The sequence below is a fragment of the Cyrtonyx montezumae genome, unplaced genomic scaffold (assembly GCF_038088225.1).
Source record: "Cyrtonyx montezumae isolate F1298 unplaced genomic scaffold, pur_monq_1.0 scaffold_3, whole genome shotgun sequence".
NCBI lineage: Eukaryota > Metazoa > Chordata > Aves > Galliformes > Odontophoridae > Cyrtonyx > Cyrtonyx montezumae.
In genome coordinates, this window is record NW_027072034.1 from 21,628,149 (window position 1) to 21,655,818 (window position 27,670).

The 27,670-nt window shown below is 35.3% G+C and overlaps 1 protein-coding gene and 1 non-coding gene across 2 annotated transcripts in view; one reads left to right on the forward strand and one right to left on the reverse strand.

The window, feature by feature from the left end:
* The window catches only part of UGGT2 (UDP-glucose glycoprotein glucosyltransferase 2), a 71,549-nt gene that overhangs the window by 32,455 nt on the left and 11,424 nt on the right, over positions 1 to 27,670 (reverse strand). Inside the window, exons 6-20 of the mRNA XM_065740803.1 lie at positions 27,028 to 27,124; positions 25,684 to 25,765; positions 22,672 to 22,772; positions 20,789 to 20,888; positions 18,069 to 18,129; positions 13,175 to 13,266; positions 11,487 to 11,637; positions 10,378 to 10,497; positions 8,795 to 8,880; positions 7,597 to 7,732; positions 5,564 to 5,695; positions 4,021 to 4,185; positions 3,460 to 3,583; positions 3,285 to 3,383; positions 361 to 455 (exon numbers count right to left, since the gene is read on the reverse strand). Of these exons, the coding sequence (XP_065596875.1) occupies positions 361 to 455; positions 3,285 to 3,383; positions 3,460 to 3,583; positions 4,021 to 4,185; positions 5,564 to 5,695; positions 7,597 to 7,732; positions 8,795 to 8,880; positions 10,378 to 10,497; positions 11,487 to 11,637; positions 13,175 to 13,266; positions 18,069 to 18,129; positions 20,789 to 20,888; positions 22,672 to 22,772; positions 25,684 to 25,765; positions 27,028 to 27,124 (1,641 nt within the window). The remainder of the gene's footprint in view (positions 1 to 360; positions 456 to 3,284; positions 3,384 to 3,459; positions 3,584 to 4,020; positions 4,186 to 5,563; positions 5,696 to 7,596; positions 7,733 to 8,794; positions 8,881 to 10,377; positions 10,498 to 11,486; positions 11,638 to 13,174; positions 13,267 to 18,068; positions 18,130 to 20,788; positions 20,889 to 22,671; positions 22,773 to 25,683; positions 25,766 to 27,027; positions 27,125 to 27,670) is intronic.
* Positions 2,443 to 2,515, forward strand: TRNAF-GAA (transfer RNA phenylalanine (anticodon GAA)). The gene has a single exon. It is a non-coding gene; the product is annotated as a tRNA-Phe (tRNA).

Below are 27,670 nucleotides of genomic sequence, written 5' to 3' on the forward strand. Positions count from 1 at the left end.
AAAGAATACAACACTGAAGGATGAATTGGTAGTTGGCAATGTAATGAAACTGCAAAATGAAAAAATTCAGCCCTTGCTAAAAGGGTTCTTTAAGCAGAGAAGGGTGCTCTCTCTCACTGGCAGGAAGACAAGCTGGGCACTACGCTACATTACTAGGTGCACAGCAAACCACTGAAGGCAAGTTACCCACCTCCTCAACTGGGTGTTGCTGCACCTGGCCTTCCCCCCCACAATGCAGTATGTACACTGAGATGCTGGAGAAGTCTCTTCCAGCCAAGACATCACTAGTTTTTTCAAATTAAGTTAAAATACATCAGTCCTTTTCAAAATAATATTAAGATATATGAGCTGGAAACTCACCAGGTGTTTCAAGGCATTAGAAAGCAGTTGTCTCCCAGATGGCTTATCAAAATCAGCAACAATCCAGACAGTAACGGCATATAATGCATCCTCATCTGAAAATTAAAGATTATCCTGCTTTGCATTCTGGAGAATCTTCTCATGAATAATAAACAATGAATTTATTCAAGATTTTGTAGTTTGTGTGTATTTGACTTCTATCTTCAACTCTAAGACTAGTTTTTGCTACATCAGCATCTGATGTAGCAAATCAGATAAAGTTCTTAAGAGGTACTTTATTACATTAATACCAGAGTTTAAGCAGCATTTGGAAAACACTCTCAAGACACAGGGTTTGAACTTTGGGTGTGTTCCCCACTCTTGTGTGGGACTAGGATGTGGACTTGATCATCCATGAGGGTCCCTTCCAAGCTGGGATACTCTGTGATTCTGTCAATATGAGACAGTTGCTAAGAGTTGATATTTTCTTATACGCAGAAGTACAATGGCTCTAAGTCATAAACTAGATCCATGTAACAAGACCCATTTTCCCAGAGGTTTCACATAAACACGTGAAAGAGTTTCATCCTATAGTCAGACATGAAAATAATTAAGTAGTTATAAGAAAGCACGAGTTTGGCCATTCACATTCCCCAACAGCAAAGGGAGAGTCCTTCAACAAAAGAGTCCTTCAAAAGGAGGGTAAAATTACAGCTTCTGGGCACAAATGGGAATATATCAAATACAGCCTGAAGACATTAAACTATAACATAGGTGTACATCCAGAAAATTTTCCTTTTTCCTGGTCAATAAGTGCCTGTTCTTTATTTTTCACTGAAGAGCAATGATTCATAAAGAACATTTACAAAATTATCTCTAGGAAGGAGAGTCAGCTCAGGTTTACTGTATGTTCCCCAAAGGGTATAAGTAGATACGAGAATGGAATTTTACAAGATTCTAGTGAGATTCTAGGAAGAAACTGTGGTTAAGATCTGTTCAAGTCTGAAAAAACACAGTGGCAAGAAAGATTGGAAATGCAGCCTCCAGCTTATAGTTTATGGGATTTACATGAGATCTAAATTGTTGAAATGAGCCTGGAGATTGAAAGCCAGTCATCATTTATAGCCAACTCATACATCCTTCTGCCTGTAGATGGAGAATCAAATAGAGTCAAATAAATTTATTCTAAAGAAACGATGAATATATTTCTGACAGTGGAGCAAGTAAAAACTGTGTTAATACCATGTAAATAATTACTGGGAGAATAGCACTTTGCTAAGAGGAATATTCTGTCCCTTGATAGAATAATGTAAATCAGCAGTAGTTAACTGTCTATTACAAGATGTTAACGTAACTCAGAGGGAAAGTACTTGCAAATACATGCAATACATTCCATCACAATATTTTAACTGTACAAAAACCCATGGGTTTTAGCAAGATAAAATGAATAAGTGATAATCCCTTAGAATATATTTCTTTTCCTTTCCTACAAACACAAATCTTTAAATATAAAAATCTAACAATCTAACTAGATGAAAAATAACAGCGAGATAATGAATGCTAGGAAATAATAAATAAAATCAATCATTGTTAAACTGCAGAAACACATAATCGGCATATTACGAAGAACTCACAGCCTTCATATTATAACACTGTAACAAAGAGTAGCTTGAAAACTAAATGCACTCCCCTAAACGTCCTCAAGTAAATCCATGTAGGTACAAAAACTGAGTCTACTTAAGAAGCTATGAAAGTTTTTCAAAAATAGTTAAACTTCAAATCTGCAAAACAAAAAAGAACCACTCACTTAAGTAGTGAGTGGCTAAATTTCTTCCGATAAATAGATGGGAAAATTCTCCAGCAACTGAGAAGTGGGCATGTGTGTGCACGTATGTGCATGGGGTGTGCACAAATCTGAGCAGTTGTTCTGACTCCTGGAACTTTTCCAGTTCCTATGCTTCAGCAGCAGGTCTTTTAAAATGACTTTATTACATGTATCTGATTTCTAAACTACCAAATCTGAAACAACTACCAAGTTATCATTTACGGTATTAGGATACAATTTGGATCCTAGAATGAGATAGTTGGGACATCAACCTATAAGCCGAAATAGCTCAGTTGGGAGAGCGTTAGACTGAAGATCTAAAGGTCCCTGGTTCAATCCCGGGTTTCGGCAGAACATTTTATGGAACAGATTCTTCCAGGCCTAGTGATGACAGATCCTTTGGGGGATTTGTCTTGTGTGGAAGCCAACTGTTCTCCTCAGTTCTGCCCTCATGAGGCCCCATCTGGAGTACTGCATTCAGCTCTGGGCCCACAGCAGAAAAAAACAATGTGGATCTTTTGGAATGGGTCCAGAGGGAAGGGTCTCAAAGATGATCGAGAGGGCCTGGAGCCACCTCTCCTATAAAGACAGACTGAGGGAGCTGGGCTTGTTCAGACTGGAGAAGAGAACGGTTACAGGGAGACCTCACTGTGACCTGTCTCACTGTGACCTATCAGAACTTAAGGGGCCTATATATAAAGAAGATGGAGTACAAGTTTTTTTGCATGGTCTGATAGTGATAGGATCAGTGATAACAGCTGTAGACTAAAAGAGGTTAGACGTTTGGTGGAAATTTATTACTGAGAGTGTGGTGAGGCACTGGAGAACAGGCTGTCCAGAAAAGCTATGGTTGGGGCATCCCTGGAAGCTGGATAGGGCACTGAGCAGCCTGGTCTAGTGGGTTGCAACCCTGTCCAAGGCAGGGGGATTAATTAGATGATCTTTAAGGTCTCTTACAACCCAAGCCATTCTGTAATCCATATTGGGATAATTCTGTATTTACTTGGCAACTTTTGGACACTTATTTACTTGGGATATTTCACTTGCAGATTTCATCAGTTTGTAATACCTATACACAACATATACATACAGCACATATACTCAAACAAAATTAACATACCCTTTTTTGTTAAATACTTCATGCTGTCTGAAATTACAGCACTTTTGTCCTGTGAGTCCAAAAAAGAGAAAGTAGAGAAGTCCTGCACATCAAATGGAACTGCAAAATGTAAAACACATATTAGACTTAAAAAAAGAAAATAATAATAAACAGTTAAGCTGAGAAAAGTAGTTACCAGATGTAGATCTGAAATGCAGGTATCTTCTTTCTGCACCAAGAATACTGGGGTTTATATGAGAAACGACATTGTACTGATCCATAAGAAAATCTATTGCATTTATATGATCATTTAATAAACCCTGTAGTAAAAGGGAAAAAAAAATACAGAAATCAGAACTCTTACAGTTTCAAGACAAATGAAGATCACCACACATTTATATAATCTTTCAACAGAGTTTAAAGCTCCTATAAAAGTTATAGACAACTTCCAGTTAATAATGTGTATCACACAGATAGAAATTTAAAATATCAGATGCATGTTTTCCAAAGAACTACAATATACTCTCAGCTTCTTGTAGAAAAATTTCATGAGATTTGAATAAGCTTAGTTGTTCCTTAAATCTGTATGATCTAAATACACTGTTTCAAAATCATGATCATAAATTTATATAAAAATGGAACTTCAGTTTTCATAACATTAATTTTAAACCATCTCACTGTACAAAAAATGGTCTACAAACATGACTCAAATTGCCATGTAATCCACCTTGCATTCATTCAGAAGTTTTAAACATACCATGAACACTGCCCTCTGGAAGAACCCACTGGCATCAATAATTCTCTGAAGAATAACAGTCTCTAACTCTGCAGCATTCATCTCTTCTCTGTTGAAGGGCACACCATTAAACAGTGCTTGAGGTAACGGACCCAGGCCGGTCTTTTTATAAAAGGTTGCCCCTGCCTGAATATATCAGAAATATCACAGGATTAAATGGACTGTGGATTACTGTAGCAAAAAACAAAACAAAACAAACAAACAAAAAAAACAACAAAAAGAAACTAGTATCAAGGAACAACAAATTCAGATCTCCAGGTACTATTTGTTGTCACAGATTTTCATGAGTAGCAGGAACAGAACAGGAAATGTTTGTTTTCCAAACATGACATGCTGCACTCAATTCTGAAACAGAATGACAAAATATTTGAATGACCTGTGTATGGCTTTAAAAACTGCTGCTTTTATCATCTTGCTGAGAAATATTATTTTGTTTTGCTTAGTATTCTTAACCAATAACTTCTGAGAAAAAGCCTATGTTGATCCACCTCAAACTATGGCTGTATCAAAGCCCTTCTCCAAAGGCAGCACCCCAAAAACCCTAACAAGGTTTTCACATTTAGAAGCCATGCTTTATTTGAAAGGCAAGCACTCTCAAACTCAGTGAGACATATACAAATAAAAAAAGGTATGGAAGTAACCCCCTCTGCCTGTTATGGATGGCCACAAACTCTATGCACTGTGTCCATCTTCCTATCATCCCACTGTCTCTTCTCAGATCTTCACTGCAGTCTCATAGTCCCTGCTGTAGAGGGGGCTCAGGCTCTTTTTTCTGCCTTTAATACCCTCTATGGGAAGTTTGTATTCAGTGCATAGTCAGCTCCTTCTAGGGCAGATGCAAATCATCCTTCTATATAGAAAGCGTTATGCAACCTAGTAAGGAACAACCTGAACAAAGCAAACAGCATCTTTTTTTTGGCTACACAGATGTACCTTTTTTGAAGGCACATAACATATGCTCTTTAAAAAAAAAAAAAGCAAATAGATGAAGTGGACGATATGTCAGAAACACAATATTTTACAGATGGTGGGGTTGAAGGCATGTGAAGGAAAACAGTATTTACAGATATTTTAGCAGAAAATTGTCAACAACTATAGGTAAAACATATTCTCTATAGTCTTTAAATGAAATACAGAGCTGTCCTTCCCAAAGGAAAGTAACTGGAATGCACAACTAAAGGAACCAATGATTTGCTGATAAGATGAGCTTCAGCTCCTCACTCAGAACACACAGGTAAACGATTTCTTGAGAGTGGGAGACATGCTTATCAGAAAAAAAAAATCTGCTCCTGAAAGCAGTTAGCAGTAGTAAATTTTAACAGTGAGAGCAGTAACACAGAAACCCTTTCAGCATTTCCACCAGTAACTGATCGGCAACTGAAGAAACATTTAACTCAAAGCTACCATATTTACTTCCTTTAATATTCAGTAGCCTTTCAGCTTAGCAAACTTAGTGACTTAACTGTATAATGCGATATTTCTCACCATTTAGCTCTCAACATACCTTCCTCCCTTCATCATATTCAGAATCGACACCTAGTATACTCTGAACATCAGCACGGGGGTATTTCCTTCTAAGAATATTTTTCACATGATTAACTGTTAGAACATCTCCATCTTTCACTTCATGGTACATCTGTAAAAATTATAACAGAAAAAAAATAATTTCTGTAATAATAAAATCCATATAAGTAAATAAAAATAAAATAAATCTCATTTTTTCACAGTGCTATAGGAATTTATATATTGGTGTAGTACTATATTGCTTTAGTTGCTATACTGAAATCTTTATACTCCTTTAGTAATTACCACCATCACATATACACACAATTTTTCATTAAGAGTACTGTTCTGATTAGTCTACTTTTATACCGTTAGTTTAAATTTGATGAGGCAAAGAAAATATACCTATGTGTGAATAAATGTGAAATGTTATTTCTCTTCATTGATGAGAGAAGGAATCTGAATTCTTAATCTAGTCTACATAACCATCATTGGTTACCTGAATCTATATGGAATGAATTCAAGCCTGAATAGGTTATCAATAGTTTTTACCTACACTGACATTTTTTCCTTACCTTACTATTTATTTCATAGCATGAGATTTGATTACTCCCATCAAACGCACACAAGAAATCTGAATGAAGAAACAATTCTCATTTGTTTTCAAATGAGATCAATATATTGCATTCCTCACTACAGATCCGAGTATCTCTGAGGCTTTATTTTACTGATGCTTATTTTTTTCAGCCTATATTTATCATCTCCTTTTTATATTATGAAATTATGTGAAATAGAAAATGAAGTATGAAGTAGAAAATTGTCCTGTTTTTTATAAGATGCTCTGTAAAGCAATATTTGTTTTATCTGGTCATGGATAGCAGTCATGATTGGGTTTCAGATTCTAACACTCACAGGTACTCCTAGTTGCTTCAATACTTTTTATCTTTAGCTTTCCGAGTTTGTTTCTGACATTAGAATCATGGAATGGCTTGGGTTGGAAGGAACCTCAAGGTTCATTAGGTTCCAACCCTCTTGTCACAGGCAGGGCTGCTTGCTGCTGGACCGAGTACTCCATCAGCTTGACCAGGGTGCCCCATTCAACCTGGCCATAAACACCTCCAGGGACAGGGCATCCACAACCTCTCTGATGAAACAGGCATCACCTCCCCGCTCTCTCAGTAAATAACTTCCCCCTGACTTCTAATCTGAATCTCCCTTCCTTTAGTTTAAAGCCATTCCCCCTTGCCTTATCACTATCTACTCATGTAAAAGTTCATTTCCCTCATGTTTATAAAGTCCCGTTAACATTAATTTCTAGGCAGTGAACAGAAGAAAAAGTGTAGAAAAAATATATTAATAGCATATTCTCTGTTTTCATTTTGCTTGAAGAGTCTTCACATAGACTGCTCACTTTATTTCCCTACAGTCACCTCCATTGTCTCTGAAATTTTACTATCTACATGAATCTACATCTTTTCACACAGAAAACTAGATTTGTTTGATGAACTGAAAGTCTGCAGTATTTCCATGGTTTTGACACTCAAAAGCAGCCTAAGCATGACCAGGAAGGACTGACTCATCTTACTCTCTTGCACCTTCTACACTGTGGAATAACGAAGGTTTTCCAAAACCACATAAAACCACCAGAGCAGGCTGGAAATGTTTCTTCAAGAGATGCAGAACAGACAGGAAGGTACACGACATTACCAAAAGTAACACAATCATTTTTTCACATTTCCATAATGACTTGCCAAATCATTTTTCTATTTTTCCACTTATGTAAGACATATGTCTACTTCTTTATGTTCTTGAAGGAAGCCTACAGATAGCTAAAATGACATGAATGTTGGTTTCCAGAGAAAGAAAATATTTTTTCAAATAATTATGTAGTAAATTAATGTTATACACTATTTAGTAATTTGTTTCCGTGTAACGTAAATGCAAACATATCACGTTGACACAGGGCAGCAAAATCCTAACTATACAGACAAGTATCCAGCTTAAAAAAACAGATTTCTTATAAAATAAACTAACATTAATTATGCAGGTAGTGGCTTGAAAGATGTCAGATTCCTCTGCAACATAATTAAAAGTTCTCCAAAGAGCTACTCCAGCATCTTCATTTCCATCAATTTCTTCTTCTGTATTTAAAATGAAAACAAATCCAATTCTATAAAGAAACAAAAGGATCACACATTAAAAAAAATAAATTTATACGCATTCTAGCATGTGAATTTGAGTAGGAAACAGAAAAGTTTATGCACTGACAGCTGCTGAACAATCAGAAACTGTATCTAGGTCTGAAATTATTTGATCTCCAAATGTATGAAGGCTGTGAGAATATTCAGGCAAAATACCCACTTAACTGGTTCTTAGGCAGCTCCTTTTGGCCTGCTGCAGACAGACTGATCTGAACTTTCCTTTAATGTGACCCTATTTGGCTGCTCTTATGCTGTTTAGTTCAGGAAAGGCAAATCATATTCTGCGATACATTTTCCTCAAGGACTGAATCAGATAGTGCCAGAGATGTACAGACAACTAATTTTAGATCCTGTAACTTACTAGGAAAACAGAAGTTATTTCACTGGATTTTAAATACTTAACATGTAGTTCATCTTGCTGAATCTCAGACCTAGTTTGGGCACCCTTTCTTAATAACCTGAGAAAACAGATGTTTCAAAGAACAATTCATTTTCTCATAAATCAGAACAGCTGGAAAGCACCTCCTTCTCTTAGGTGATTCCTTGTTCAGACTTGGATGAATAATTTCTAGAAATTCAAAACTAGCTGAGGTCAATCTTTGTTTGGTCTTTAGATATTGTTATAAAAACAACATTACATAAAGCAAACATAATTCAAAGAACTAAAACAAAAAAATACCCTCACATTGTGTTTTTACTACTTATCTGCTTTCTGATAGGATATTTATTTTGCTTAGAATGCAAATTCAAATGGGTGTCCAGTAGGAATATTTGAGAACATAGCTTTTTATCAGTTGTTGGCAGTACATCTTCCACACAGACAGGTAAATAATCTCTTGCAACTTATTTGCTTAAGAATTCTTAATACTTCAGCAGGCTTAACACAAGTAAAAAAAAAATAATGGCTCATTAGAATGTTGTGGAATTGGACTTCCTTAGAAATCATGTCTTTGCCCAGGAGAAGAGAAGATGAAGAAAGGAAAGCAGCTTTCTTTTAAGAGTTTCCTTCAGTACTTTCAGGTTTCTCTTACCGAAGTGGTACATTATGATGATAGAATAATTCCACCAGTTTCATGTAATCATGTGTATCTTCTTGGACAGGATCAACAAAAAGTACCTAGTAAAAGAAAAGACATTACAGACAAAAATTTTTTCCTTTATGCTTATTTCAGAGCTGTGTAACTATTTTCAATGATTCCAAATATTTTCAATTTCTTTAATACTCACTGTAAGAAAACACTAAGGATAAAAAAGAAGAAAACTTCCAAATTAAAGAATTTGGAGGAAGTACTAAGTCAATGTTTTGTATTTTTTAATTACACTTAATTAAAAGGCTCAACTGCTAATTTTCCTATTACTACCCGCAACTAATTCTTCCATCATTAAAACTGAAGTAAAATAAGTAAACACAATATGTTGACATAAAACTTGAATTAAAAAAAGGAGCACAGGAAGAAATTCTTCTCTCCTGTCTCACATAGACTTGTATTCACTGTTTCACTTGTTAAAGCTTGAAGTATGAAATAATCTTTTAGGCACACACTGAATCTAAAACTGAGATTTGTCTGCATGGATAGATTATAGTTATGCATACTTAATCACCACATTGGTATGTTATTTATCCAGTTTTGTATTCAAGTCTAATTTTGTTAAAGTAGCTAAAATGCAGTAGAATAATTTTAAAAAATTGGAACGCTCCCTTCCCCTGAGATTATAGTTAAATGGTAGGTTGTATATTTCTGTAATATCACTGTTACATACATCCATACTAGTATGTATCTCTGAATACATAGGCAATATATATTATAAACAGCTTATGCTTCATTACAGATGTATTTTTTAATCATATTATTTGTATTCTGGTTTTCTTTTCATACACTGAGCTTCACACAAACTCCTCTCGTAATTATTTTAAATTAAATCTGCAATAGATGCTTACTTAACTAAGTCATAAAGAATGACTCATGCAGAAGAAAAAAATCAAGCTGTAGGTGTCCTTGTTCATTGCAGGGGAGCTGGACCAGATTTCCTTTAAGGGTCCTTCCAACTCAAACAATTCTAAAATTGTCATCACTTTATGACAAAGAATGCACAACTGCTACAGTAAACAGGCTTTTAAACTCCAGTTTTAGGGCCTTCACTTATGACTCTTTACGCTTACATATTTTTAAGAATTCAATTTGAAGATGTAGTACTGGATACTGCCTCTGTCTTTGACCATTATTATCCTTTGGCTGTTACCCATGGCCTCATGTACACAAAATGTACCAATGTTCATATGCTTACACTGTGATTAAAAAAGAAGTCCAGGTTATCAAGAAACTCTTTTTGTAGAATGTAATAAATAATATTAATTCTGATGGAAACTCATAGATTCATAGATACATTAGGTTGGAAAGGACCTAAGATCATCTAGTCCAACCATAAAAATATATTACCAAAAATCTGCTACACTCAGTAGATAAAAGAAACAACACTTCTAGAAATCAGGTTCACAATCACATATGACTGACTCCACAGGTCAGCAGGCCCACAATGAAAACATGAAATTCCAACAGTTACCTGTGCATGTGGAAATACATACTGTGCAAAAAAAGAAGTTCTCCAAACTTACCAGATTATATAAATTACGTCTGATTTGTGGTATAACTCCAGGAAACGTGGGTTTTAGCAGTTCCTGATAGCTTGCAGGCCATGTAATGTAGCTGCGGTCTTTTTCTAAGTTATTAATCCACTAAAACAAAACAGCCAACCATTTAAAAAACACATATTACCTACTGGATAAAATATACATGTATAAATAATGCTGTACTGAAATACACAGAAAATCCGGAAAAATAAAATAACTTAGCCTCTTTTTTTTTAAATCAGTAACAGAAAATAGCTTAATAGATCCTTTATTTTCAGTAACAGGTTTTTTTTTTAGTTGTGGTATGTTATAAAACTAATTATGAATGGAAGAGAAAAAATATCTTTGTACTCTGTATCAAAATGCAAATACAAACATTATTTCATAATGTTTGTGTAACAGAACATAACCATACTGAAAAACATACAATATTTATCACCTGCTGAGTATTCACTACATATCAAAATAACTAAGTAATTAATATATTGCCAATTACAGTCATTTTTATGTGTTACTAAAAAGACAGTTTTCCTTTTTCCTTTCACTTTCACATCATTATTATTACATACTGCTCTTATACTGTTTTCTGTGCAAACTATAATTGGCAAACAGAGATAGAGGCTTCTCTCAGGTGAAGAAAACTAGTATTTTAGTGCCTTTTCATTTGCATATAACCTTTGTTTTGAAAACTAAGAACTTTGATAAACTTTGAGAAGTTGGACACTGGACAACTGCGAGCAAGATGTCTACGTTCTCCACAGTTCAATTATCCTGTTTGTAAAGTCTGTATCTTTTTTTTTTGTAGTCTTCTGTAACTACATAGAAAGACAGTAGAATGTGACTTTGAAGCAACTTGCTATGATTTCCAACTACTCTTTGATCCCGTCTTCTTTTCTTTTAAATATCCTGCACCTCACAATTTTAATAAGGTACACATAACAGAAAACTAATCCTAAAATACACTGAAGAGATTCCACCCTCAAACATGCTTTTATGCACAGTATTTCAAAACAAAACCCCAAAAAAACAAGACTTCTCACCCACAGGGTTAACAAATAAATAGCATTTAAGTAAATAATTCTTTCAATACTCACTATTATTGAAGAATGACGAATATCTAGTGCATAGCTGCTATCTGCTGGATGTACGTGCAATCTCATAAACTTACTCAGGATTTCCTCTTGCATTCCGAGGTCATGAAGGCCGTGCATTACTTTCCCTTCCAGTTTCAGTGTCTCTAAGATACTTTTTCAGTAAAACAAAATGCATAACATCTATACAGAAATCTTATAAAAGCATAAAAAGTAAAAATATTTCAAAGACTTGTAAGGCAATGCTCGCTTTTAGCATTAGAAATAATTTTTACATACTCCTACTGCCACTGTCAAAACCAAAGTTTATTCATAACACTGCACATATATAATATATTATACAACTGTTGTTTCTTCACAGTTATTTTACATGAAGGAATTTCCTCTATCTTCAGGAAGACGTGGCAGGACACCAGACTGTAAGGCTGCTTGTTGCATTGTCCTGGCTGAGGCAGAAACCAAAGTGTGGATACTCTAAGAAGCAGCTTTTCAGGCAAGGAGATAAGAAGCAGTCCACAGAGACACAATCCCTATGATTGCATCATGGCAGAACTATGAAAATTATGGGGAGGAAACACATAGCAAAGATGATGTGAAGAAAGCACCAATAGGACTCTGCAGTATTTGCTGCAATTTGAAAATTCAATATGGATGGAATCAAGCCTGAAATGCTTGCTAGAACACATTTTTAAAATGTCTTCATTTCCACTTCATTCTGAGTTCTCTATTCTGAAAAGTTTATTCTAAATTATAGTTTATTATAAATTATATACTAAAGTATATTCTAAATTATAAATTATTCTAAATTATAAATTTGAAATTTAACTTAGAATTATAATGTTAATATGCCTACAATTATTTGCATCATTATTTAAAAGAAAATGCAACTGACTCTACCTAAGAACTCTGGATGAGAAAAAAAGGTAACTTAAAAAAAAATACAACAAACATAAATGCTAGAATCAAAAAGTTTATGAATCTCCGTGATGGAGTATACACTGTGGATGAGAAAACAAAAAATAAGAATTGTAGAGTGACAAATCACAGGCAAATGAAAAAGAAACATCCTTCTATCCAAGCATGAGCAGATTTATTGGCAGTAAAAGCCACCAAAGATGATTTTGAAGTAGTTATGTCCGTCCTGCTGTTGACAACACTAAGAATAGAAACTGTCCACAAGTTTTATGAGTGCTTGGATGGAAAAAGCAAATCGTAGCAAATATATTGTGATTACACAAACTGCAAAAAAAAAAAAAAAATTAAGCCAAAAAGAGTATATTAGACCATAATAACAGAACTGGAAAAAAATTACCAGACAGACCTGAAATAATCCAGTTGAATGTAATACCTATTTTTTTTCCTGAATCTTATGAAATGAAGATGAGACAGCACTTTTTCTTTTTTTTTCAGAAGTGTTCTTCCCACATTTGTATGCATGCATGTTGAATTCCTTCCATTTCCAAAGTAATTTTACAAGGGAAGATGTAAACTGTATCTAAGTTACAGAACACACATTCCTGGAAAAAATACTCTTTTCAGTTTCTTCCACACTGTTCACATTCAAAGCAAAACTCTCTTCTGGAATACTTCCTGGTTCCCAAAGAGTAACAGATTGGCTTATTTAGCACCATAAGCACAATTCCAGTATTCTCTGTCATTCTTTAACTTTCAAGCCAAATGTATCCTCTTACCTAAATGGATCGTGAAAATCCAGGTCAATATGAAGGCCATTTAGAAATAAACGAGCTTCGCCCGGTTGGATTCCAAGTGTTTCATGAAGGTGCTTAAAAATAAAAAGTACTGCTAATTATTTAGGTACGTGTCAACACTAACACACATGCACAGACAGATGTACAACACGGTAAGTAATCCTGCAAAACAGACACATCAAACCTCTTCAGCACGGTAACTTCTATCTGAATGTTATTAGTAATAATACTGAAAGCGTACCTCTACACTTTCAATGATTAAGCAAATACAAATGAAAACAGCTGCATAAGCCCCAAAAAACAACCTACAGCATTCCTATTTGCACACATTCTCAGTGTCTACTGACACAAAGTGGAAATACACACAAATACAAAAATAAGGATCAATTTTTTTTGTTTGAAAAATTACCCCAAGAATATACCTCCAAGAATATTCATTAACTTCCACATGGAGACCCTGTATGTCTCCATATGCCTTCAGTCCTCTACTAGTAACCAGCTTTCTTAAAATCTTCCAGTATTCAAAAAATGTGCAGTAGCAACTCAAGAGAAAAAAGTAAAGGTAAACTAGAAGCATACAATCTCATTTATCAAAGGTGCCTTGAAAAAAAACAGATAGATCAGAAATGGACAGCATATGCTTGCTTTCCCAGGAAGGAAAAACTCTACAATAATTAAACACATGGAGAAGGAAGTTTTTGTGAGTAAGGACTGCCTTATCATTTTTGCTTTTTTTTTCAGAAAGCTGTAAGGCACCATGCTGTTCAAACTAACAACACTGGCTGCAGCAAGATAGGAGCAAAAATAGCAGTTTATTCCAACTCACACCATGAAAAGCTGTCAGATTTCCACTTATGTCTTAATTCCCAACAGAGAACTGGGAAGTGCTGTTAGTAGGTGGGAAAAATAATCTTTTTTTTCCCCCCCATTGGCTTTCAGTCATTGAATAAAACAACAAAAAACTCACTTTCAAGAAAAGCATACTTAGACCAAGCAGCTTGTGCTGTGTATATTATTCCATTTATAAGATCGTCCCTGAAGTTAGCAAACCTAATTCTGACCATGGTTTTATTACCAGAAATGTGCCACGAAGTCCTGTAACTACAGAAAATCCCCAATAATGCCACTTGACTCAAGGAATGGACAGCAAACATAAGGAGGATTCCAGTCTCGCAAAACGTTATCAGAATATTTCAGGGCCCTTACTCAAGTCTTGTGAAAAAAGCCAAGCAGATAGAACAGTCCCTCTCCTTGAAGCCCTGAAATCAACACTTAGACTATGAGATCTCTTTCCATTACTGAGAATTTCCTGCTCACCACTATGAGCCGCAATACTCATATTGTGCTAAGAGCAATTTCCATCCTTTACTGGTTGTGGTGGTGAATAAGACCACTGAGGATAACAAAAAGGCTGAGGATCTCAATGCCTTCTTTAAACCTGTCTTTAAAAAAAGTCCTACCAATTATCTTCAGGGTACTCTATCCTGGGCTCAGAGAGTGGTGGTGAATGGAGTCACATCCAGCTGGCAACCAGTCAGGAGTGGTGATCCCCACAGGTTGGTACTGGGGCCTTTTCTGTGTAATATCTTTATTGATGACTCAGATGAGAGCATTATATGCACTCTCAGTACATTTGCAGATGACACCAAACTGGGAGGAAGTCTCAAACTGCCTAGGAATAGGAAGGCCCTACAGAAGGATCTGGATAGTCTGGATAGCTTACTGAAGCCAATGGGATGAGGTTCAACAAGACCAAGTGCTGGGTCCTGCACTTGGGTTACAACCACCCCAAGGCAACACTACAGGCTTAGAACAGAGTGGCTGGAAGACTGTGTAGAGGAAATAGACCTGAGGGTGCTGGCTGACACACAGCTAAAGACAAGTCAGCTGTGTGCTGAGGTAGCCAAAAAGGCCAGTGGCATCCTGGCTTGTATCATAAATAGCATTGCCCACAGGAGCAGGGGATGATTATCGTCCTGTACTCAGCAATGGTGAGGCTGCACCTCGAGTACTGGGTTCAATTTTGTGCCCTTCACCACAAGAAAGACATCGAGGCCCTGGAACATGTCCAGAGAAGAGCAATGAAACTAGTGAGGGGGATGGAGAACAGGTCTTATGAGGAGCAGCTGAGGGATCAATCCAGTTATCCAGCTTGAAGGAGGCTCAGGGGAGTCTGTATAGCTCTCTGCAACTACGTGAAAGGAGGCTGTAAAGGAGTGGGGATTGGCCTCTTCTCCCATGTAACTAGCGACAGGACAAGAGGGAATGGACTCAAATTGCACCAAGGGGGTGTTCAGCTTGGACTTTTAGAAAAATTTCCTCTCCAAAAGAGTGGTTAGGCAATGGAATGGGCTTCCTAGGGAGGTGGTTTATATGTTCAAGAGAAGAAACATTTAGATGCTGTACTAAGGAACACAGTTCTGTGTGGAAATATTGGTGGTAGATGGATAGTTGGACTAAATGACTGTGGAGGCCTTTTCCTTCCTTGATGATTCTATGATTAACAGAAATATTGATAAGACTGCAACTGGCTGCTTTGGGTCATACAAACATTAGTTTAACAAAATGAATGCAAGAACAAAGAAAAAAGTATCTGCCACTAGATGCTGAAATGGGATTCTGAAAAGTTTTCAAATCCTTCAATATCACTGCAGGAGAACTGAGCTGAATCAGAGCTGAGACATTACATAATTTTGATGCTAGGCATTTGATTGTTCAGATCATCCATCTACCTTTACAAACTTAATGAAAGGAGTATTTAGGCACCCAGGAATTTAATGCCCATAATATGCATAAACTACTTTCTTGCTAAATTGTCAGCAAACTATTGCACTGAAAGTTTTGTTTAACAGGATCTTCTTTTTTTCTTTATATGTATAACACTTCTTTGTCTATTTCTTAGTTAGATATCAACTAATTACATCTAAATCATCACATGCCTTTCAACTTTTTAATACCTCTATTTTCTCCTGTTACATTTACTATTCAACTTTCATTATCTTGAGAGGAAATTACTCAGTTATTCACAGCATGAGATCATATCTCTCCCGCTGCTAGATGGATGTACTACAGTTCAAGAATGCACATGCCAATTTGTTGTGCAGTGTTCAGGAAGTTTCCCTATTTTTATTCAACATATTTTAGTTTTCAGCTGTGTAAAGACTTGTAGTCTCAAGAAGGATGTAATACAAAACAGTTAGGTGTCTAAGATCCTGTTATAGTTAATGTATTCAACACAGTCTATGGGATCGTGAAAGTGATTCACCTAACTAACCAGAAAGATTTCCAATGTCATTTGAGACACTGCAAGGTTTCAAGATGAACCTTTCAGACTGGAAAGTACAGGTCATGGAGAATGGATGTCCCCATATCAGCCACACAGGTCTGATGAATTTATCTCACATGCCCTGTGGCATCTCAAATGACACCAGAAATCCAATATAGGCAATTCAGTCACACCCACAAAACAACCACTCTCAGCTGAATTGTTTTTAATGTCCATAGACTATATCTTCACTGTTATAAAATGAGTTTAGATACCAATATAGATGTGCCTAAGTTTAGACATCTCCTTTCCAAACCAAATCCTAGTTACTTGCTTACTCCTTATATTTAGTAGCAATTGCCATTTTAATTCCTGATATGTTTAATTTTTCTGGATTTATGGGGTAGAGAAGTAATTCCTGCTTAAGATGTTGCTTTTGGTTTTTGGGTTCACAGCACTGTATTTGAAGCAAGACATTGTAAAGACTTCATCAAGCAACATGGAAGGACCTGATCTTAACATTCATATACTCTGGAGAAACTATGACAGGGCTGTGTTTTGCTTTATCCTGACTATGCCCTTAACAACAAAGACATACAGAAAAATGCATGTCTCAGATGCACACTGAAAGCTATGGAGCAGGGCGTAGATACTGAGTTGCTTCCCTGAGCAAAAATTACAAAACTTCTTAATAGTGGAAGAAACAAGATGTATCCATAATACATCTTGTGAGCTAAGCTCACCCAAAGGTCTCAGAGGAAACACTAAAATGCATTATCTATCCAAGAGTCAAAATAGCACCTTGGGCACATTTAGCTGAAGGGCCCAAGAAGGTGAAATAGTTGCAAAAGAAGAAGTTGCAAAAGAAGAGTGTCTTAAGTACAAAATAAACTCATTACTGTACTGGTTGGTCTTGACATCATAAAAAAACACGTTCTGACCAACAAAAGTTGCAGACTGAAAATCAGCACAATGTTCCCTACTCTGAACTTAATTGGCATATAACAAGAAATCAGATTTTTCAAAACTAGTTACAGGGTTTGTTCACCACTCTCTCTCTTTGACAGGAAACAACCATATAGAAATGTCTGCCATGTTAAGTTCAGAGTACACTACTCAACAACAGTTGTCAAGTCAATTGCAATGTCAACTAAAAACTGGGGAATAAATACTACTCTAAAGAAAGATTAAAGACATGGACATGCCATTCTGTCAAGGATGATATTTACATGGCCTAGTGATATAAAAACAATCAGATTCTCACAGGATTCATTAAAAAAATACTAAAAAATGACCTGTCATATCATAAGACCAGATCTAAAAGCATGATGGCTACTGTTTAATACCAAGTTTGAAACAACAAATGCATTTCTGTCTCAGTACTGAGTTTGGATTTGCTGTTTCAGACTCAGTACTGAGACAGAAAATATATTTGTTATATTGAACATTGAACTCAGATGAGTCAAAACACACAAATGACTCTTCATGTGATACAGTGATCAAAAGAGGCAGTGCAGCAAGGATGAAAATAAATCCACCATTTATCACAGACAATGTTCAATATACACTAAGGAAGAGGTGTACACGTGACTGGAAGAAATGAAAGCAAACCTTTTGATTTTCTTCTATTTCATTTCTCATTTGATTTTCAACAGGAACTCTGGTCAATGATCTGTAAAAATAAAATACCAGCAACACTCAAATGTTTGATTTTTAAAACTATATTAATGCAAAATTATTGTAATACCATATTTAATGTACAGTAATTGAAAAATGCTGTAATTGAGACAAAAAGTCTCAATGCAGTTTCATGTTTTATTTTCAAGACAAGTATCTTCTCCTGTGCTACTCTAGTTAACTTAAGTTCCAAATTTACATTAAGTTTTGTTGAGGTAATATTTTCAGCTTTTTTTTATAATACAACTCTCAATCTTTCCTCTTCCCTATCTGGAAAATTTTATGTATATTATAAAAAAAAGGAAGTTGTCTGACCATCTAAAATATTATCTCAATAAATGTCACATTTGTATATTTTAAATTATGTTAGTAACTCTCTGCTAGTCAGTGTTAGAGCACAGGTGGGCAAAGACACAATCTGATGCTTTGCCCTTTCTTTTGCAAAAACATATGCAAATGACTGCTTTAAAATTAGTTGAGATTAGAAAAGAGATTTATTGATTAAAAAATATTGTCTATTCACAAGTAGTTGAAAATTAACTTTTAAGAGAGAATCCTCTCATTTATCTTACTTTTCAAGACTGTTTTACATTCACCTGTAACAAGATGTAAGTTTATCACTATTAAGCTAAAGTACACCCAGAGGCAAATAAATCCCATCAGATTTTAAGAAGTCCTGAACCATAATAATCTAAACGTGATTCCTTTAATAAGTGCTAAAATACATACTCTATTGCCTACATATTTCCCTCACACACACACTAAAAACATGCATCATTGTGTCATTTTAAATCTGAAAATTAACTAAACAGAGTGATTCTACTTAGTCAACTTCAATACTTATGGTAGCAAAACAGTTACTTAATAATATAAATCCCACTCACCCCTAAAACACAAATGATATCGTTAATAAATTCTGTATTTCTGACATACTGTAAAGATTATAATACAAAAGATCAGTTTACTTTAAACAAAAATTCAAGTGATCAAAGAGACTTGTTAAGAACAAACCATGTGATTTTCATGTTTTGTTTGCAATTATTTCAGAACTCATCACAGCTTATTCTTCTCTACGTAAGTTCCTTTTTCCATCGACCCACTTTAAATATTCAGATAAGTTATTTTTGTTACTGTGAATCCCTTCTGGAACATTAGAATAAATGGCAGTAGAGGGTCAAGAAGGAATGGCATTTATACAAGCACATACGTGGGTTAAAATTGGCCAAAATGGGAAAGTTGTAACTCAAACTGTGATATCAAAGAAAGTGCTACAGAACAGTTGAAACACATCAGTTACGTTATTATCAGTAGTCAGTGGAGGGTGAGCTTAATGACTTATTGCTTATGATTATAGCAAGAAATTTAAGTATTATAATTCCTGTTACTGGATATTTTATAAAATCTCATCAAAACGTCAACACGAAATGCATCATTTGTTACACTGCCCACACACGATGATATTTTGTAAGATCCACTTCAACTGACACAGAAATGCAGGTTATAAAATAGAAACTGGGAGAAACTTCCAAGGGATGCCATATTAATTTTTATGGTCTAGAGAATCCTTCAATTTTTAAGCAATATATAATACTGAATTTTTATTTTCATTATTATAGTTCTAAAATTTTTATACACCATTTTCAGACCAAAATTTGCATAATGAAAGAATGGGCAAATTCATATCTAAGCTATGTGCAATGTAGAATAATTTAGTGGCATTGTGTTTAGATAGTACCTCTCTGATTTAAGATTGTTGTCAATGGAGACCAAGTAATTTTTAAAATTATTTAAGTATTTGCAACCTTCCATGTTAAAGATAGCAGTGAAACAACAATACAATAATATTTCAGACATTTTAAAACTTATTTTTCCTTCCAAGTACAGTGTAGATTTTTGCTAACAGAAAATCAGAAATGACACTGAAACATTACACAGTAGTTAAAAGAGTCATAAAATGTGAAAGCATGCTGAGTTAAAAACCATATTTACCATCATCTTTAATTCAGTACTTCAAGCAAATAGTGCTGATACAATTACATGAAGAACTTATTAAATGTAGAGAAAAAACATTTCTTGGTTGCAGTACAACTGTCTTGCAGGAAGGGCAATCTTTAATACGAGTACAGAGGAAATTGTTATTAATCTATTTAACATTTACCTTGATCTTCTGTTAACTAATCTGTAATGGAAGACAGACCCTCCCCAGTAAAAGCTCTAACATACAGAAGCCAGGACCATATCTAATAAACAATGTTGTACTTAGAACTAAGTGTGGGTCAATCTCCATTGAAAATAATAGAATTTTGCCTAATCTTACTCCAAAAGTAGGTTTGCTAGTAATTTAACAGAACTCTGCATCTGTGAAAATATGATACCAGTAAAAGTCAGGAAGACTAGGCCTTCAACCACAAGTGCATGAAGGACTAGGATGCCTACATAGAATCTCATGCAGCAGACAGAAAACATTTAAAGAGACCAATCATGAACTCTCCCAGGAGTTATTATCTAGTCAATTAAACTGTCTAGAATGCATCTAGCAAGCTGTAAAACATGAATACCTGACTGCAGAATTTGGATATAAATTGGAATTGCTGTTATTAAATTAAAACACAAATATAAAAACAGTATTTGAAAAACAAGCTGAAGTATCATACCTGGCTCTTAATGGGAAATTCTGAGCTATGTCTTTCATCACCTTTAAGGCATCATAAGCAGGGGCAGACATAATTCGAGCAGCTGCTTGAAAGCTAAGATCTGGAAAAAAAATCACTGGTAATATAAATACTGCCTACAATCAGAAGACCTTTCCATATACACACGTTCTTTTTTCTAATGTTTCAATTTGATGTTCTACAAGATTATAGAGGTTGAAAAGACAGGCACTTGAGAAAATGGAAGTATCAAAATCAGGGCTTCCCAAACTTCTGTTCTAGTATCTTGAGCAAAATATAAATGTAATTTCTAAGTTTTACTAAAACATCCTGAAACAAAAAAGACAAAACAGATAATCCATGGTATTACATCAGTATTACTAAGTGAGTCATGTTCAAGTGTAGATATGGACCAACTCACTACAGCTCCAGGACTTAACGGGTTTTTCAGGGAACAGATACAATAACTCTAAGAAGTTACTGATTCTGAATGCATTGCAAGTTATCCTGATATAAGGTTCACCTTAGTGAGATAAGAAGGTGTTTGAGAGATGGATAGTTATCTAGAAATATCTTGGTTTTTATAACAATACTTCAGTAATGAGATCAGTTTTCAAAAACATTTCAGATCTCTTTCAGCAGTCACATGAGCTGTGGTCAAGCGAAACAATACCAAGTTGTTACTACTGCTACAGGCAGTGATGCCTCATCTGCTGTGCACTTGGGATGTGTACTTAAAAGCCTTGAATAATCCTTCAAAATTACTAATCTTTTCCATCTAATGCTGAACAGCTTAGAGTACATATATTCATATATTGAGGAAAACAGGTATGTCTTTGTACTTTATTGATTTTCTCTTGTCAGAGGCTTTTATTTAAAGACCTCCCTGTTTTGGCACTCAACACAGCTGAGAGCAGTGTAGGGCACCTTGGGGAAAAGATGATCCTGAGCTTAAATTAGATCTTAAAGAATGCTTTGAAAGCTAATGAAGCACTAGAGATCAAGAGGGTGCTCACACACATAAATGAATGAGTTATTAAAGGGAATACCACGTCAATACTCTGCACTGTTTTTCACTATGAATAGCAAATCTAATTACTTATCTAAAACACACAGCTCTTAAATTCATTTCTTGAATTGTGTTTATGGCTGCTTATAAATATAAGTTTGTCCTACAGCTAAAGGAGTCTTGGTTAAATTTGGTCAAATTCTTACCTGGAGGCTAAATGAAGGAAACCAGAGGGTAGCTGAGCCACTAATACAGATAGCATCATTAGCTTGAGAACAAACCGGAGAAACCAATCATGTTGGGTTGAAAAACATCAATGCACCACGCAAAGAAAAAGGGCTGAAGACCTCAACTGAAAAGGTCCTGAACCTTTTCATCACGAGCCAGTACCAATTTTTCTTGCACTGAACAAGCAGTACCCCAGCCCAAATAATTTTAACACCCGTATGAGCTGGCTGCTTTGATTGCAGCACCAATTTCATTTCTGTTCGTACATCATCCCCATAGAAAAGGCAACCACTAAACAGAGACCTTATACTTGCTTTTGAAAGTAGACACTAAAGACAGCAAAGATGAAAATAAATACAGCATTTGGGAAAACTCATCCAGCAGAAAATTGCAATTTAATTTCTGCGTTTAAAATCAATAAATCAAGTTATGGCTCTCAATCATATAAAATCAATTCAATGTTCCTCCAATTTCTATCACATAACACTAGCATAAGAAGCAAAATGTTCTTCTTAAATACTTCATATAATACTGCCTTTAATGAAAACAGTTTCTTTTTAATTTTTTTTTTTTGTTAAAATACTGATACATCAACGTAGCAAAGAAAAATAGACAACACTGTGCTAATACAGAAAATTGTGCTACATACCTTGTAATTCCCAAACCTTGAGTGGTTCCATGCTGTTAGTAGTTTCAATCAGATGTTTTTTAAACTCTTTCAGATTATTTTTCAGATCAGGATGCAATTCTCTACAGCAAAACATTTTAAAATAATGACATCCATTAATGTCTTATTTTATCTACTGTGTGAAACTGGAAGTTGTTATAAACTAAACTGTACAGTTAGTTTACTGTGGCATAACACATGCCTAATGTGTAATTAACTCTATATTACTCTGTAGATCAATCAGAATTGTGCAGTAACACACAGCTTTTTGTATTACCCATGAAATACATAAGTAAGACAATGGGTGTAGGGAATGACAATCCCAGGAGAAAGAGTGTCTTCTATAAATTAACATCACCACCAAAATCAAGTCACTGAGCACACAAGTCACTAGTCAGACCTGAAGACAATCATGGCTGCCCAAAGGCTTGGATATCTGGTGAATGTAGATAAATTCAGCTGGTGATGGTCATGAGTGGTGAGGCTGAGGCCAATGTGATGAGGTTCAACAAGACCAGGTGTGGGGTCCTGTACTTGGGCCACAACCATCCCAGGCAATGCTACAGGCTTGGGGCAGAGTGGCTGGAAGACTGTGTAGAGGAAATGGACCTAAGGATGTTGATCAACACTTAGCTAAAGACAAGCCAGCAGTGTGCTGAGGTGCCCAAAAAGGCCAATGGCACCCTGGTTTGTATCAGAAACAGGGCTGCCAACAGAAGCAGGGAGGTGATCATCCCTCTGTATGAAACACTGGTGAGGCCACACCTTGAATACTGTGTTCAGTTCTGGTCCCTTCACTACAAGAAAGACATTGAGGTCCTGGAATGTGTCTAGAGAAGGGCAACAAGTGAAGGTTGGCCTCTTCTCCCATGTAAGAGGGATTAGGATGAGCGGGAACGGCCACAAATAGCACCAGGAATTCAAGTTGAACGTTAGGAACAACAACTCAGAAAGAGTGATGAGGCTCTGGAATGAGTTGCCCAGGGAGATGGTGGAGTCAATAACCCTGGAGGGGTTCATGAAACATTTAGATGTTGTACTGAGGGACAAAGTTTAGCAAGGAAATGTTGGCGACAGATGGACAGCTGGACTAGATGATTTTGGAGGTCTTTTTCCATCTTGGTGATGCTATGATTCTATAATCTTTTTTCCAAAACACAGTTGGGCAAAGAAGCTTTGAAAGCAAAACTTCAGCCTGTGACAAAACACTTTCCAATGGCAAACTATCTCCTTTAAACTTCTCAAGACTCTTCTATGAGATTATAGAACAAGAAGCAAAAATTAGATAAAAACCATATATTTAAAACATCAAGACTAATTTCCATAATATTTTATTTTTCACTGTACCTGTGAAGAAGTTTCACAAGTAATTTTGTGTCCCTTCCCCCGCAAATCTTTCTTCTAAGCTCTAGAATGCTTTTTATCAAGGGATGTAGCCTTTCATAAGAAAAAAATAATTCACATACAAAGATTGTTCTGGGATTAAAATGAAATTTAGTTTCCTCAAGGAAAGCACACTTAACTGAAAGGGGAAGCAAAGACAGAAAAATACCTTTTTTCTTACTTATAACAGAAATGATACAAGTAGAAATTGCAAACACGGTTTGTACACTTAAATTCCTCTGTGAATTAGCATATTCAACTAGTTTTGAACTTTTTAATTACTGTTTTGATTGTTCTCTTTGCAAATTTATGTTAATATTTTTTTCTGTTCAGATCCTCTGTTCTTCTGTGAAGGAAAGGCAACTGAGTAATTAGACCTAGCTACAATCAAGATTGAATATTAATGCTTGCTACTTTGTTTCTGTTGATCATTTATACTACAGATCAATGTGAACACAAAATTCGGCACATGTAAAGCCAACTTATAAAAAGCTGTCCTCTGGATATGTACTACCATATGGCAATGAATTATGTTATTTTGCATAACCAAACAGTTATGGATATAAGCAGAAGCTATAACATTTTAGAAAGACAACTATTTGATAGCTAAGAAAAGAATAAGCTTTGGCATGACTATAATTGAGGGACAATCTAAAGATTCTTGCCACATCTCTTTCATCTCCAGTATGAAAAAGCAAAGGGAAAAAAATCAGACCCTAGAAACACTGCCAAAAAGTCTGAGTAATTATCTGACAGCTTCATAAATTGGCTACAGTGCAACATGAAGAGCCTACATATAGCTAAACCTAGCACAATCCACACAGAAAAAAGCTCAGAAAAAAAAATGCCATAGGTATCTGTTACAACCTGCTGCAAAAGGTCTCTATAGATAGAAATGATAAGGAAGCTTACCCTTCCATCTCAATGTGTTTATCTTAAAAACGATAGAAGGGCTGGGCTCTCAAGAATTTAGATAGCACCAGCAGATCAAAACTATGGGAAGCCTTAAAGTTTCGTGAGAATATCTACAAGTTCACTTTTTGCTTTAAAAGATAAGAGAAAATGACACTAAAGAAGCCCCACAATCCTGCTTCAGGAAAAGGGAAGCACTTCCAATGGCTGCAATCATGAAATGGATCAATCAGTAGAGGACCAGAAACAGCCCACAGATGTCAATATAAGAGTAGTATCCAATTTCATCTATCAATTGGACTAACAGATTACAACTTGGAAACATAAGTTCTTCTAAGAACAGAACATAAATTAGCAAACAAATAAGCTCAAGAAATTAATGACTATCCACTTTGAAAACAGACACATTTTTTCATGTCTCTATGGTTTTATAACTCAGAGGGAAATTCTGCCCGTGGAAAATAGTTTATTGCATACATTTGAAGAAAATTAGAAGGCAATAAATTGAAATGAGTAGACTAAACAACAAAAGTGACTGCATATTCACACTCTCGAGACATGCAAAAAATAATTAGTCAATTTTCAGCCATAGAGAATAAAAACATTTTCAACGTAGATTTCCCTTCTTCTCTATATTTTTTTCTGGTTCATGATCCAGAAACAAATGTAAGAGTTTCATTATAACTCTCAACAACTCACTTTAATTTGCCAAAGAGAAATCCTTGGACATCACTTTCCTCCTCCTCCTCCTCCTCTTCCTCTTTTTTGGTTTCATTTGTTACTGAGCACACAGCACATACATGCAATACAAAACAAGAAAGTTACTGAAGTATTCCGATTTATAATTCTTGCTAATTATAAAACTACTAACAGAAACATGCAATCGGAAGACTGTCCCTCTCAGATGTTATTTCAGTTAGATTTATATCCTTACATACATATTTTTGGCACCAGAGTGAATCACTTTACAGAACACACCAGTATTCAGATTATTATAAGGGTGATAGAGCATTGGCACAGGCTGCACAGGTGGTGGTGGAGTCTCCTTCTCTGGAGACATTCAAGACCTGCCTGGACATCTACCTGTACAACCTGGTATAGGGAGCTGCTTTGGGCGGGGGCTGGACTTGATCTCTAGAGGTCCCTTCCAACCCCTACAATTCTGTGATCTTTTAGATTTAGTTCACCTAATGGTTAGAATTTTGATATAAATTAAACTACTATGATTAAATAGTTTCCATAATATAATATATAATATTTCCATAAAAGTCATTTCTCAGTTTGATATAGTGGTAAGGTTCAACTCTTATCAGCCAACTAATATCAGATTTTATTTTTTTTTAACTTGACTTTAAAGTGCTAGAATCTCCAACGTTGTACACAAGCCAGAGAACAGTTTGTTTCCTTTAAAAAAAATTAATCTATTTCTGAAGTGGCTCAAAAGTTGTCAAACCACAGTCTTGCCAAAACTGTAATTGTAAGTTTCTTCAATGTTGAACATTTCCACACAAAGTAATGTCTCTTTGACAGAATGCTATAGCTACAGTTTTCATTGGTGTATGACTCATTTCAATACACAGTAAAATATAGAGGTATCACATTCTAGTCCAGTCTTCTGTAGAAGAATGTGAAATTATATTAGAAATCAGAAAAATCAGAAACTAATTTAGGAAAAAAAATCAGCCCCCAAACACTAATGCGTAGATACTGTGGTAATTACCACATCAGAGATACCAAAAGATACAAAATAATTGAACATCAAAGTTCTGCAGTTACTGAAAAGAAAAAAGTGGGGTACATTCTGAAGTACAGCAACATATAACAATAGCTGTAGAGCAAGCAACGATCTACAGCACTGCAGTTTATAATGCTTCAATGTATTTTAATGCCTTAGTTCTTAATGTGTGAGCCTTCACTGTGTAAAAAGAAATTAAGTATAACCTTAAAAAGATCACTGACTTTACAGCTACAAATGACATCATATTTTAATAGAATCTATGAAAGGATACCATAAATGAAAAAACAAAACAAAACACAACATACCTTTAACCTGCGTGTCATCTACTGCTTTGTATTCTGTGCTCTTTATTGCAAGCTCTACACCATATCCAGATAAATACATTTTTCTGGAGCTTGGTTTCTGTTTGATATTATTTTATCAGAACAAAAAACAAAACTTAAAAAACTGTCTCCACAGAAGATTAACAATATGTAATACTGTGACTTTAAAATGTTATGACAGTTCTTTCAATTTATGATTCAATGCACAAAATAGTAGATTAAAAAAATCATGCAAAGTATACTTGATAGCACTGAGAACATCAGAAAGTATGGACTTGCTTTATTTCTTGTAGACTACAGAAAGGCTGTCAAAACTGTAATCTCTTCACATATTATTTAGAGGTATTGAATCAAGCAGAGCTGGTAGCACTCTCTACAATTACTGATGCCCTACAATTAATTTTATTCACATATTGTTGTAATTTTTCCAGACTTTAGAATGGGAGGAGGAAATTCTCTATTCCTGCATCAGGCAGATAATTTTAAAACAAAAAAGAAACTGTATCAAGGTATTACTGCTAGAAACTTGTTGCCAATTTTATCAGTAAGGATGGGCCTTTCTAACTTCGGAATGGAAGTTTGATATTCAACAGGATAATTACCCATAGCTACTTCTGAAAAAGTT